This window comes from Oncorhynchus mykiss, chromosome 6 (assembly GCF_013265735.2).
Source record: "Oncorhynchus mykiss isolate Arlee chromosome 6, USDA_OmykA_1.1, whole genome shotgun sequence".
Taxonomy (NCBI): domain Eukaryota; kingdom Metazoa; phylum Chordata; class Actinopteri; order Salmoniformes; family Salmonidae; genus Oncorhynchus; species Oncorhynchus mykiss.
In genome coordinates this window covers 9,386,023-9,401,737 of record NC_048570.1, presented here as the reverse complement: position 1 = coordinate 9,401,737, position 15,715 = coordinate 9,386,023, and the positions used below count along the sequence as shown (strand labels likewise).

Sequence of the window (15,715 nt, the reverse complement as noted above, 5' to 3'; positions counted from 1 at the left end):
CTTCCTGGGGTTTATTATGGATCCCCATTAGTACCTGCCAAGAAAGCAACTACTCTTCCTGGGGTTTATTATGGATCCCCATTAGTACCTGCCAAGAAAGCAACTACTCTTCCTGGGGTTTATTATGGATCCCCATTAGTACCTGCCAAGAAAGCAACTACTCTTCCTGGGGTTTATTATGGATCCCCATTAGTACCTGCCAAGAAAGCAACTACTCTTCCTGGGGTTTATTATGGATCCCCATTAGTACCTGCCAAGACAGCAGCTACTCTTCCTGGGGTTTATTATGGATCCCCATTAGTACCTGCCAAGACAGCAACTACTCTTCCTGGGGTTTATTATGGATCCCCATTAGTACCTGCCAAGAAAGCAACTACTCTTCCTGGGGTTTATTATGTATCCCCATTAGTACCTGCCAAGAAAGCAACTACTCTTCCTGGGGTTTATTATGTATCCCCATTAGTACCTGCCAAGACAGCAACTACTCTTCCTGGGGTTTATTATGGATCCCCATTAGTACCTGCCAAGACAGCAACTACTCTTCCTGGGGTTTATTATGGATCCCCATTAGTACCTGCCAAGAAAGCAACTACTCTTCCTGGGGTTTATTATGGATCCCCATTAGTACCTGCCAAGAAAGCAACTACTCTTCCTGGGGTTTATTATGGATCCCCATTAGTACCTGCCAAGAAAGCAACTACTCTTCCTGGGGTTTATTATGGATCCCCATTAGTACCTGCCAAGAAAGCAACTACTCTTCCTGGGGTTTATTATGTATCCCCATTAGTACCTGCCAAGAAAGCAACTACTCTTCCTGGGGTTTATTATGGATCCCCATTAGTACCTGCCAAGAAAGCAACTACTCTTCCTGGGGTTTATTATGGAGCCCCATTAGTACCTGCCAAGAAAGCAACTACTCTTCCCGGGGTTTATTATGGATCCCCATTAGTACCTGCCAAGAAAGCAACTACTCTTCCTGGGGTTTATTATGGATCCCCATTAGTACCTGCCAAGACAGCAGCTACCCTTCCTGGGGTTTATTATGTATCCCCATTAGCTGCTGTCAAGGCAGCAGCTACTCTTCCTGGGCTTAATTATGTATCCCCATTAGTACCTGCCAAGACAGCAGCTACTCTTCCTGGGGTTTATTATGTATCCCCATTAGCTGCTGTCAAGGCAGCAGCTACTCTTCCTCGGGTTTATTATGGATCCCCATTAGTTCCTGCCAAGGCAGCAGCTACTCTTCCTGGGGTTTATTATGGATCCCTAGTAGTTCCTGCCAAGGCAGCAGCTACTCTTCCTGGGGTTTATTATGGAGCCCCATTAGTTCCTGCCAAGAAAGCAGCTACTCTTCCTGGGGTCCAGCAAAATTAAGGCAGTTATACAATTTCAAAAACATTACAATACATTCACAGATTTCACAACACACTTTGTGCTCTCAGACCCCTACTCCACGACTACCGCATATCTACAACACAAAATCCATGTGTACGTGTTTGTGTTGTGCGTTTGTTATCGTGTGTGTGTATAGTGTGTGTATTCATGTGTTTGTGCCTATGTTTGTGTTGCTTCACAGTCCCCGCTGTTCCATAAGGTGTATTTGCATCTGTTTTTAAATAATTTTACTGTTTGCATCAGTTACCTGATGTGGAATAGAGTTCCATGTAGTCATGGCTCTATGTAGTACTGTGCACCTCCCACAGTCTGTTCTGGACTTGGGGACTGTGAAGAGACCTCTTGTGGCATGTCTTGTGGGGTATGCATGGGTGTCTGAGCTGTGCGCCAGTAGTTTAGACAGACAGCTCTGTGTATTCAACATGTCAATACCTCTCATAAATACAAGTAGTTATGAAGTCAATCTCTCCTCCACTATGAGCCAGAAGAGATTGACATGCATATAATTAATGTTAGCTCTCTGTATACATCCAAGGGCCATCCATGCTGCCCTACACTGAGCCAATTGCAATTTTCCTACAGTAAGTCTCTCCTTGTGGCACCTAACCACGCGACCGAACAGTAGTCCAGGTGCGACAAAACTAGGGCCTGTAGGACCTTCCTTGTTGCCTTGTTGATAGTGTTGTTAAGAAGGTAGAGCAGCACTTTACTATAGACAGACTTCTCCCCATCTTAGCTACTGTTGTATCAATATGTTTTGACCATGACGGTTTACAATCTAGTGTTACTCCAAGCAGTTTAGTCACCTCACCTTGCTCAATTTCCACATTATTTATTACAAGATTTAGTTGATATTGATATTTTGCTCTTTCACACCGAAGTTTGGTGATTATCAAGGCCGGGAGTGTTGGAAAGATTTTTCAAATACTGAGGAACTATAACAATGGCTGAAAAAAATAATAAAATACTTTGTTGACTTGTGTGAAGAAAACAATACTGAGAAGTGATGAACGTGGTGAGTTAAGACAATCAGAAATCAGACGTTACCAAATGGGCTCTTTCTTACATACAGTACGCATACGCTTTCTGGAAAGAGACGCACCATATCTTAGTCACCCCTCCCCTTCTTCTTGATACAACATTTACAATTATACTCAAGACACATTATCTTCACATATATTTTAGATGTTTATCACTGACATCCACAACTCAATCAGCTAGACCTATTACCACGACCCACTACCCAAATTGTGGGCTTCCCAAATATGCAAACTGTAGGTCTACGCAGTTGTGATTTGAAGCAATTCACAGCTCTTTTTAAAAGAAGCTAACGATCCTCTGTGGCTAAGACATGCTCCCTGGTGGAATATTTTAAAGGACTTTATTTAGACAGGAGTAATTATATAATTTAGAGAAACATCTATTTACTTTAGAGCAATCCAGCAACCAAACAGTGCACCCCCAACTTTTCTTTCCAATTCGTAAGAGGCTGAAACAAGAGATGTGTATATAATGACGAGATGCTCATGTCTCCTCCCTAACAATGGGAATCTTTGTCCCAAAGGTGGGAAGGCAGGAGACAAGCTTAGGTCTGCATATTATTCCCATAGAAAACATTGGGCTTATTTCGGACAGAGTTTGGGGAGAGTGAGAGCTCTTGCTTCGCCTCTTCCTCTCTGCTAAAACTGTGTCACCAGAGAAATCCTCCAAACGTGTGAAACATCTCCCCTCTATATGTAGCCCATGTATCTCTGATGCTGTCTGATCAGAAATAGTATGTCATACTCTTTTGGTCCAGACAGCATCAGATACATGTGCTACACATACTGAGGGGTTCTGTTTTGCTCGCTCAAATGCTTTAACTAAGATTGTTGTGTATTTTTGTCGGCTCGTGTCTCGGGCAAATACATTATCAATATTTATATTTTATTTGGATGGGCAAGGAGGTACGGCAGGGTCGGCCAGGCCCCGTAAGGCCCGCCCATAACGCAGGCCCTGCAGACAGTGTGGGCCTTGGAAATGTACACAGAGCTGTTATATTCTGCAGCCAGAAGACTCCTTACTTCAACTCAATTCAATAAAAACAAATATATATTTATCCCAGAGGAGCAATTCATTGTTAATTGAGCTGTCTGTTATAAGCACATGAAATCATGATAAAATAGATGTCATAGGAAATGACTACGACTGGTTATGACAAATTCTAAGAAGAAGAAGTATCTATCTTTTCATCTTGCTGTCTAGCTAAGCGTATATTTATGTTTGTATCACAACTGTGTTAGATAATTTATTATAGACTGTCAGCCGGTGTTGAGTTACGAAGGTTCAAGTCAAGTGTTACAGGAGGAGTCTCCTCAGGCTCCTCTTCGATGCCAAGCGAAGGTTTTATTAGTAACTAATCAGAGATCAGAACCGGTCTGAGGCGGTTGGTTGGGGCTACTCCCTCACTGCAGCCCACGTGGATGTGAGTCACTGTGTATATAAATCGCACAGCACCACCTCAGAGCATCTCTATTCAGGGTACACCACTTCAACAAATATATCCCAACTCCAACCCTCACCCATGAAACCCCAGACCTCAACCATGATACCCCAACCCTCAACCATGATACCCCCAACCCTCACTCATGATACACCCCCGACCCCAACCCTCACTCATGATACACCCCCGACCCCAACCCTCACTCATGATACCCCGAGTCCCAACACTCACTCATGATACCCCCGACCCCGACCCCAACCCTCAACCATGATACCCCCGACCCCAACCCTCACTCATGATACCCCGAGTCCCAACACTCACTCATGATACCCCCGACCCCGACCCCAACCCTCAACCATGATACCCCCGACCCCAACCCTCAACCATGATGCCCCAACCCTCACCCATGATACCACAACCCTCAACCATGATACGCCCTGAGCCCCAACCCTCACCCATGATGTCCCATGACACCCCCTGAGCCCCAACCCTCACTCATGATGCCCCATGACACCCCCTGAGCCCCAACCCTTACTCATGATGCCCCATGACACCCCCTGAGCCACACAGACACACACACACCCACACATACACACACACACACACCCACACACACACACATATACAGTACAGTTCATGCTACACACACACATCACAATTGCTGCTACCAGACTCTTATTATGAATACTAAATACTGCACAATTGAAACACTTGCCCCCCAATCCTCCCGTCCCCAAAAGCTTTGACTATAAATTGTGCCTTCCTGTATTATACTTAAGCTAAAATGTTTATTCTATTCTATTGAGACATATTACTTTACGTTGGCATTCTTATATTTTATTATTGTCTTATTGTTGTTGCATTGTCCAGAAGGAAGCTTTAAGGAAGCATTTCATTGGATGGTGTATGCCATGTCTCGTACATACGACTAATAAAACATGAAACTTGAAAGGGGAGACTTCACCCCACAGCCTGTAGCACTCGTGGTGCACGGAACCACTCGGGACATAAAGTGCTTTCTCTAGTCAAACTGCTATGTGGAAACATGATGTGCCTCTTTGTGTGTGGGGTGTTTTCCTTATCGAGATCAATATTACAGCAGAACCTTGTTTTTTTACACGATTGAAAATAAAGCGTAATCAAGCTAAATGTGTTTATGTTTATGACTTATCAGGACCTAGTATCCATTTGGCTTTATACTTGGCTGTGTTTGTGTTGCTGTACTGTTCCACTGTGGGCTCAGTCACAAAGGAGGCTTATCAAGCAGCGCAATTATTTTCAAACGGTCTTTTCAGCAGGAGAGATGCAAACACTGATAACGGAACAGGAACTATGGGAGAAATTAACTCTGCAACACAAAATATTTTTCATCTGAGATCTGAGTGTTTCTGTGTGTGTGTGTGGTGTGTGTGTGTGTGTGTGTGTGTGTGTGTGTGTGTGTGTGTGTGTGTGTGTGTGTGTGTGTGTGTGTGTGTGTGTGTGTGTGTGTGTGTGTGTGTGTGTTTGTGTGTGTGTGTGTGTGTGTGGAGGCAATCAAGCTGGAGTGCCTGTAAGAAGCAGAATGTGTTACCTCCTAAACACCTCACACACACACACACACACACACACACACACACACACACACACACACACACACACACACACACACCGAGAGTGGGCAACGCCCACAAGGCACGACCATGGCCATTTATCAGAACAAAATAAATAATGTAATTAAGGAGAATAGGTTTCTAATTGAACCCTCTTTGGGAAACAAGGTATTTCTCCCCGTATTGGCCAGTAAACATATAGGATAATAACAGCAATACACAAAGCCTGTTCTATTGAAGGAGATTAAACATTTGACAACAGTGCCAATGAACATTTTATAGACACAATAATTCAGAATGGGAAATAGAGTATGAACAAGGAAACATTGTTTCTGAATGGAATATCTATTTCCTCCCTTTCCATCATTCTTTTCCAACTTTCCTTCCCAATAACACTGACATCCCGGTCTTCCTATGAGCCTCCAGGCATATCTGGGACTGTTTTGTGTCCGTACGAGACTGAGCAATCCAAACAACTGACCAATCCAAACAACTGACCAATCCAAACAACTGACCAATCCAAACAACTGACCAATCCAAACAACTGAGCAATCCAAACAACTGACCAATCCAAACAACTGACCAATCCAAACAACTGACCAATCCAAACAACTGACCAATCCAAACAACTGACCAATCCAAACAACTGAGCAATCCAAACAACTGACCAATCCAAACAATTGACCAATCCAAACAACTGACCAATCCAAACAACTGAGCAATCCAAACAACTGACCAATCCAAACAACTGACCAATCCAAACAACTGAGCAATCCAAACAACTGACCAATCCAAACAACTGAGCAAACCAAACAACTGACCAATCCAAACAACTGACCAATCCAAACAACTGACCAATCCAAACAACTGACCAATCCAAACAACTGAGCAATCCAAACAACTGACCAATCCAAACAACTGAGCAATCCAAACAACTGACCAATCCAAACAACTGACCAATCCAAACAACTGACCAATCCAAACAACTGACCAATCCAAACAACTGACCATCTGACAGTCATTGGACGATGACGGGTTGATATACTGCAGAGCTCCATGTGTTTGTTATGGTCCCGTTCTGAACTAGCCTAACTGACAAGATCTTACCCTTTTTATTAGCCTTATCAAACTGAAATCGAGTAAATCTCAATAAGGGAATGGAAATATTATTCATTAGTGAATCGATTCAATTTCCCCCAGCTGCCCATAGCTGCCCGTAAAACTTTATGGAAGCTTGTGAATGTTAACGTAGCACAATGATATTTAATCGTCCATTGTTTTTAGCAAAAGAGCAGCGTTTTCTCGCTCTCGTCCCTCGGAGGCTCTGGCTCTTTAAATGTCACTCTCTCGCTCTCCTGCTCTCTGGCTCGCACACACACAAACGTTTTCTCTCTCTCTCCCTTCTCTCCCCGCAACTCTCTTTCTCGTCCATCCCTTCTCTCAGTGAGCTGAGATGAGGACAGGGTAATTGAGGGTAAAACGGTATAGCTGAGCGGCCTGACAGTAGGAGGTTTATAAAAGCTCATTAGCAGCACCAGGTCTCTGTGTGAAGACTAACAGTAGGTGACAATCCAATGGGTTTAGAGCCCATCTTGAACGCAGGACTATCCAAGCAAGAGACCATTGCAGTGATCATGTTTTGTTGGATTGCATAACTTCTCTCAGTCTACAGATGGACGTTTTCCCAAAGTTGATCAAGCTGAGTGTGACCGGCAAGACAGCAGAAATGGGAGAGGAACTCTTTCACATAGTGAGGTCCCTGGGACTAAACACCTCCCTCTGCAACTGGATCCTGGACTACGTGACGGCCGGCCTCCAGGTGTTAAGGGTAGGCAACAACACATCTGCCATGATGATCCTCAACACTGAGGCCCCTCAGGGGTGTGTACTTAGTCCCCCCCTGTACTCCCTGTTCACTCATGACTGCACGGCCAAATACGACTCCAACACCAACATTAAGTTTGCTGATGACACAACACTGGTATGCCTGATCACCGACAACGATGAGACAGCCAACAGGGAGCAGGTCAGAGAACTAGCAGTGTGGTGCCAGGACAACAACCTCTCCCACAATGTGATCAAGGCAAAGGAGCTGATCACGGACTACAGGGAAAGGGGGGCTGAACAGGCCCCCATTAACATCATCGGGGCTGCAGTGGACTAGGTTGAGAGTTTCAAGTTCCTTGGTGTCCACATCACCAACAAACTAACATGGCCCAACCACACCAAGACAGTTGTGAAGAGGGCACGACAAAAAAAAATCCCCCTCAGGAGACTGAAAAGATTTGGCATGGGTCCCCAGATCCTCAAAAATTTCTACAGCTGCACCATCGAGAGCATCCTGACCTGTTGCATTAACGCCTGGTATGACACCTGCTCGGCATCGGACCGAAAGGCAGTGCATACAGTAGTAGGGTAGGGTAGTGCGTACGGCCCAGTACATCACTGGGGCCAAGCTTCCTGCCATCCAGGACCTATATAATAAGCAGTGTCAGAGGGAAGCCAATAAAAATGTCAGAGACTCCAGTCATACAAGTCATAGACTGTTTTCTCTGCTACCGCACGGCAAGCGGTACCGGAGCGCCAAGTCTAGGACCAAAAGGCTCGTTAACAGCTTCTACCCCCAAGCCATAATACTGCTGAACAACTAATCAAATGGCCACCAGACTATTTACATTGACCCCCCCCATTTGTTTTGTACACTGCTGCTACTCACTGTTAATTATCTATGCATAGTCACTTCAACGTCTACCTACATGTACAAATGACCTCTCCCCTGTACCCCCGCACACTGACTCGGTACTGGTCCCCCTGTATTTGGCCTCGTTATTGTTATCTTATTGTGTAACTTTTAATTACTTTTTACTTTAGTTTATTTGATTAATATTTTCTTAACTCTTCTTGAACTGCACTGTTGGTTAAGGACTTGTAAATAAGCATTTCATGGTAAGGTCTACACTTGTTGTATTCGGCGCTTGTGACAAATAAAGTTGGATTTGATTTGATTTGATTTGATACCATTTTGCACCATTAAAACCAATTTTTACATGCTTACATTTTCAGACGGTTGACATGACACACAAAGCTAGTTCAAAGTTATCGGTATTGCATTACTAAAGTGCTGCAATGTGACAGCCATCTTCAAACTGAGAGAAAATACCAACAACTAAGACGTGCAACGTTATTCACTGTCACGACTTCCTGTCCTTGTTCGGGAGGCGTTCGGCGGTCGACGTCACCGGCTTTCTAGCTTCCGCCGATCCACTTTTCATTTTCCATTTGTTCTGTCTTTGTCTTATCACACCTGGCTTCACTCAACCAATTACTGGTTTATTATTTAACCCTCTGTTCCCCATGTTGTATTTGTGAGTGATTGTTATTTGTTACGTGGATATTTGTCAGGCGCTGCACTTGTGTTTTAGACTGTGTTTTTGGCTCTTGTATGTGTTATGTGCTGTCATTAGGTAACCGGTATTAAAGTGTGCCTGTTTATTATACTCCGCTCTCCTGCACTTGACTTCGCCTCCCATATACACGCCTAACATTCACTATCAATAGTGCTACATTCCATGGGGCTAGTTGAATTTTCACTTAGTCTTCCATTGGCTTCAATGCCAATGGAGTAAGTTCCGTGAAAAATATGTACTGTTTTTACCCCCCCTTTTGTGATTACAATCTTGTCTCATCGCTGCAACTCCCCAACCAGTTCAGGAAAAGCGAAGGTGGAGTTATGCATCCTCTGACACATGATCCACCAGACGCGGGCTTCTTAACCCGGAAGCCAGCTGCACCAATGTGTCAGAGGAAACCCTGTTCAACTGACGACCGAAGTCAGCCTGTAGGCCCCCGGCCTGCCACAAGGAGTCGCTAGAGCGCGATGAGCCAAGTAAAGCCCCCTCCAGCCAAACTCTCCCCTGACCCAGACGACGCTGGGCCAAACCCTCCCTTAACGACCAAACCCTCCCTTAACGACTTAACGACCAAACCCTCCCTTAACGACTTAACGACCAAACCCTCCCTTAACGACTTAACGACCAAACTCTCCCCTGACCCGGACGACACTGGGCCAAACCCTCCCCTAACCCGGACGACGCTGGGCCAAACCCTCCCCTAACCCGGACGACGCTGGGACAATTGTGCACTGCCCAATGGGACTCCCGGTCACGGCTGGTAATTCCACAGCCCGGGATCGAACCCCAGGCTGTAGTGATGCCACAACGCTACGATGCAGTGCCTTAGACCACTGCGTTAATCGGGAGGCCACAGCAGTGCTTTCTTATCTAAAACCAGTCAAAAGGCTGTGCCTCACATTCATCTAAGATTTTTTTTTTAAACACCTGACCCGCACCAGAAATATATACAGTGCCTTGCGAAAGTATTCGGCCCCCTTGAACTTTGCGACCTTTTGCCACATTTCAGGCTGCAAACATAAAGATATAAAACTGTATTTTTTTGTGAAGAATCAACAACAAGTGGGACACAATCATGAAGTGGAACGACATTTATTGGATATTTCAAACTTTTTTAACAAATCAAAAACTGAAAAATTGGGCGTGCAAAATTATTCAGCCCCCTTAAATTAATACTTTGTAGCGCCACCTTTTGCTGCGATTACAGTCGCTTGGGGTATGTCTCTATCAGTTTTGCACATCGAGAGACTGACATTTTTTCCCATTCCTCCTTGCAAAACAGCTCGAGCTCAGTGAGGTTGGATGGAGAGCATTTGTGAACAGCAGTTTTCAGTTCTTTCCACAGATTCTCGATTGGATTCAGGTCTGGACTTTGACTTGGCCATTCTAACACCTGGATATGTTTATTTTTGAACCATTCCATTGTAGATGTTGCTTTATGTTTTGGATCATTGTCTTGTTGGAAGACAAATCTCCGTCCCAGTCTCAGGTCTTTTGCAGACTCCATCAGGTTTTCTTCCAGAATGGTCCTGTATTTGGCTCCATCCATCTTCCCATCAATTTTAACCATCTTCCCTGTCCCTGCTGAAGAAAAGCAGGCCCAAACCATGATGCTGCCACCACCATGTTTGACAGTGGGGATGGTGTGTTCAGCTGTGTTGCTTTTACGCCAAACATAACGTTTTGCATTGTTGCCAAAAAGTTCAATTTTGGTTTCATCTGACCAGAGCACCTTCTTCCACATGTTTGGTGTGTCTCCCAGGTGGCTTGTGGCAAACTTTAAACGACACTTTTTATGGATATCTTTAAGAAATGGCTTTCTTCTTGCCACTCTTCCATAAAGGCCAGATTTGTGCAATATACGACTGATTGTTGTCCTATGGACAGAGTCTCCCACCTCAGCTGTAGATCTCTGCAGTTCATCCAGAGTGATCATGGTCCTCTTGGCTGCATCTCTGATCAGTATTCTCCTTGTATGAGCTGAAAGTTTAGAGGGACGGCCAGGTCTTGGTAGATTTGCAGTGGTCTGATACTCCTTCCATTTCAATATTATCGCTTGCACAGTGCTCCATGGGATGTTTAAAGCTTGGGAAATCTTTTTGTATCCAAATCCGGCTTTAAACTTCTTCACAACAGTATCTCGGACCTGCCTGGTGTGTTCCTTGTTCTTCATGATGCTCTCTGCGCTTTTAACGGACCTCTGAGACTATCACAGTGCAGGTGCATTCACAAAAAAATACAGTTTTATATCTTTATGTTTGAAGCCTGAAATGTGGCAAAAGGTCGCACAGTTCAAGGGGGCCGAATACTTTCGCAAGGCACTGTATAATTGTTAAATGAATCTAAGAACATCTAAGAAGGTTTTTAATACGGTGCTCGTAAAAAAATAATTGTCTGTGTTACAATCGTACCGTCTCACATCTGTCAGTTTGACCTTTTAAACCACGTCTAACATCTGCAGCCCATCTCCTCTCATCAGACCTGCTTTCAAACCAGAGCCTTTGTTGGAAAAATAACTAACAAAGTGTCTCCTTTTCAAACACAAGGAGATACAGAAAGCATTGTTGTCATTTTTTACGTCCTCTTCCTGTGATATCTGGCCTGCCAACAAACCCAAATCAAAGACGAAAAAAGAAAAGAAAACTGCCTTTCTGAGCGAGGCAGTAAAAACTAACAGTAACCGACGAGAATATAGGGGTTTTTTTCATTACACATGTTCACTCATTAAACTCCAGATGGAGTAGGGGCCTATCCACGGCTTTTTCTGCCAGGGAAAGCCATGAAGCACAAAGCCAGCTCTGATAAGGCAACTTCGTGTTTAAGTAGGATTTGAGGAAACGGAGGCCTTTCTCTAAATCTACCCTTAATTTGAGCAATAAAGGAGACGTGGAGAATGTGTTCCCCACAATGGCCGTCAGATCGCACAGACGTTAATGTTAATAATGGCCGTTAAGGAACCTAATGAAGCACGTATCACAGCATGTGTTTCCAATAGGTCAGGATCTACCCCTAAAGAACTGATAGCTCTCAGCTAGCCTAGCGCTCAACCCGTTTTCTTAAAAACAAACTCTCCAACTGAAGAACAATTCAATTAGATCGGCACTTGGCAACGACATTTCCAGCCTAATAAAATAATCGAGAACAAAATTCCACCATTTAAGAAGTTAACAGACCCTCTAGCTGGCAGTGTTGGAATAATACGACCAATGGAAAGACAAATGACCCACTAGAGAAAATATGTGGCATGTGGTTTCATAAGTCCAATCATATTACTAAGTGGATCTATCTTTCATTAGCTTAAAAAACAGTGCAGGACTTGTTTGTCACTAAGACATTCAGTTAGAGAAGTGGACTGTTTAAGTTATTGAATGTAGCCTATAATTCATATAAATCAATTGGTATACTTAACTAATTGAAATGAATGTTCCGTCAGGCTGTGGCCTTAAAGTAGAACATCTAATGAAAGAAGCAAGACATCAGCCTTCAACTGTCTTTCAAATGAATCCTAGAGATGAACATTGAGTGTACAAAACATTAGGAACACATTTCTAATATTGAGTTGCACCCCCCTTTGGGGCATGGAGTCTACAAGGTGTCGAAAGTGTTCCACAGGGATGCTGGCCCAAGTTGACTCCAATGCTTCCCACAGTTGTGTCAAATTGGCTGGACCATTCATGATACACACAGGAAACTGTTGAGCTTTAAAAACCCAGCGGCATTGCAGTTCTTCACACAAACCGGTGAACCTGGCACCTACTACCATACCCCGTTCAAAGGCACTTAAACCTTTAGTCTAGCCCATTCCCCCTCTGAATGGCACACATACACAATCCATGTCTCAATTGTCTCAAGGCTTAGACATCCTTCTTTAACCCGTCTCCTCCCCTTCATCTTTAACCTGTCTCCTCCCCTTCATCTTTAACCTGTCTCCTCCCCTTCATCTTTAACCTGTCTCCTCCCCTTCATCTTTAACCTGTCTCCTCCCCTTCATCTTTAACCTGTCTCCTCCCCTTCATCTTTAACCTGTATCCCCCCCTTCATCTTTAACCTGTCTCCTCCCCTTCATCTTTAACCTGTCTTCTCCCCTTCATCTTTAACCTGTCTCCTCCCCTTCATCTTTAACCTGTCTCCTCCCCTTCATCTTTAACCTGGCTCCTCCCCTTCATCTTTAACCTGTCTCCTCCCCTTCATCTTTAACCTGTCTCCTCCCCTTCATCTTTAACCTGTCTCCTCCCCTTCATCTTTAACCTGTCTCCTCCCCTTCATCTTTAACCTGTCTCCTTCATTTAATCTACACTGTTTGAAGTGGATTTAACAGTTGACATCAAAAAGAGTTCATAGATTTCACCTGGATTCACCTGGATTCACCTGGATTCACCTGGATTCACCTGGATTCACCTGGACAGACTATGTCATGGAAAGAGCAGGTGTTCTTAATGTTTTGTACACTCAGTATATGTAATGTATATGTAAGTAGTGGGTTCCAGAATTCTGAAAACACGGGAGCCAATAATATTGACCATTAACTTTTTGAGTTTTTATTACTGGTTAAACAAAATCCCTTTCTCTGAGCAATTTTATTAGAATAAAATAATATACTTAAAAAAATGTTTTTACCAAACAATATAGCTCAGTATTTGTATTATATATTTTATACAGTCTTTTTTGCTCATCTTTATCAAGGGTGCCAATAATTCCAGATCCTACTGTATTATACTTACTGACTGACTTTTCTAAGTGGAATCCTACATAGTGTATGTATGGAATTCCCTTGATGTCGAGGAGCATGAAGTCTCTTCCATCTCACAGGTCATTGGCCAGGTTTAGATCTTGTTTCTTTTTTTTTTTACAGATACATGTGTCCTTGAGTTATACACTATGGCTGTGGCATTGAAAGTTTCTTTCAAGACTGTTATTTTTCCCATCAAACCAAAAGCAAACCTCTTTAATCTTTCAGCGCTGAGACAGAGCAAGAGGATATGCCTCCTAAGCGCCAAAACTGCTCTGTCAACACAATGTGTTTTCTTTACTGTTGCTCCAGTCCTAATTTGAGCATGCATGCGTTTTCCTCTTGTCCTCGCTACAGTCAACATAAAGTCCAGTATGCAAACTGGCATAGTGATTTATGAATTCGAGCTTAATGAAGTATTGCTGTCCTAGCTGGTCTGTTTGGTCTGCTAGCAAAGAAGATCAAACCTGGTTCCCAGAACCTAATCCCGAAAAGATCACCCCCGCAAAATCATGATTCGTCAAAATAACCAGTGACCAGCGCATCAAAACGAAATGATGCCCCTAGACGCTGATCTTGGTTCAGTTTTGCATTTTTCCCACTAGTGGTTAAGGTTAGGATTTGGGGAGGGGAAGCTGATCCTAGATCTGTACCTAGGGGCAACTTCCTGCATCACAGCAACAACTCAGCGTAATAAGCACATAGGCCATACTGTGATTGCTATAGCAGATTCCCCTTGAAAAGTACAACTGGGCTCTAAGGACAATTTATGTAATGATATGAATGCAAATATTCCAACTAGGCTCTCACTCTCTTTACCTTTCTCTCTCTCTTTTTACCTCTCTCTCTCTTTACCTCTCTCTCTCTCTCTACTTTTCTTTACCCCTCTCTCTCTCTCTCTCTCTCTCTCTCTCTCTCTCTCTCTCTCTCTCTCTACCCCCCTCTCTCTCACTCTCTCTCTCTCTCTCTCTCTCTCTCTCTCTCTCTCTACCCCCCTCTCTCTCTCTCTGTGCCAGTGGACTGAGCTCAGACCAGACGATCTCATCACTAGCTAGAACCTCTTTGCTCTCCTTACTATACGATTTTGATGACACTGAAGAATCCCATTTTATTAATGTATTATTATTATTTTTTACCCCAAACCACAGGACCTGCTCTTCCTCTGTGGAAGATTAGTGCAATGGGCTCTGATTCAAAGTAGTGCACTATAAAGGAAATAGGGAGTCAATTGGTATGCGTACTCTGACAGGTCAAGAAAACCACATCAAAAGGCCTCCAGTGGGTTCAATCCGTTTTCTAATGACAGCACAGGGCGATCCTACCCAATGCAGAGATGAGAGACCACACGTTTCCTATCGTTGTATACAGCGAGCGTGTCTGTTTGACTGTGTCTTACAGCCCCGGGCCCTGGCTAGCATGCACACAGGCCTAATGTTACCAGAACCAAAGTGACCAAACAATTAAAAACACATGACCACAGACAAGAGACTCCAATACATTCAACTTCAGTGTACATCAGCATTCCCCATATGGAGGAGACCAGAGAGCATCGCAACTGGGATTTGTTTCACTTTTCTATCTCAGGGAAGGAAACATACAGCGTGAGTCAACTTAAGATACATTTTTACAATAGCTGTGAACATCTGACTGTGTGTGTGTGTGTGTGTGTGTGTGTGTGTGTGTGTGTGTGTGCGTGCGTGCGTGCGTGTGTGTGCTTGCATGTGCGTGTGTGTGCGTGTGTGTGTGTGCGTGCGTGTGTGTGTGTGTGTGCGTGCGTGCGTGTGCGTGCGTGTGTGTGCGTGTGTGTGTGTGTGTGCGTGCGTGCGTGTGTGTGTATCCAAATGTGACTATCCAAATACAGTGTGACCCTCCATATTGTTGTTTCAGTGTTTACCTTTGCAGGGTGAGGTTGAGGTTGCCAGCGCAGGCCTTGATCTTGTTCTGAGCTTCCAGGTGGTTCATTCCATCAGTACTGATGCCATCAATAGACAGGACCACATCACCCACTGCGATACGTGCCTTGGCTGCCTTTCCCAGCTCCGTGAGCTGAAACAAACAACAACAACACATTTGTTAGAGATGTGTTCATAATGTATACAGTACGTTTTGA

General features: G+C 44.0%; 1 protein-coding gene across 5 annotated transcripts in view; it reads right to left on the bottom strand.

The window, feature by feature from the left end:
- The window catches only part of pdlim5a (PDZ and LIM domain 5a), a 126,725-nt gene that overhangs the window by 76,133 nt on the left and 34,877 nt on the right, over positions 1-15,715 (bottom strand). For all 5 annotated transcript variants that reach the window (XM_036979372.1, XM_036979370.1, XM_036979374.1 and 2 more), the window contains exon 3: positions 15,500-15,651. In XM_036979372.1, coding sequence (XP_036835267.1) covers positions 15,500-15,651 — 152 coding nt within the window. The remainder of the gene's footprint in view (positions 1-15,499; positions 15,652-15,715) is intronic.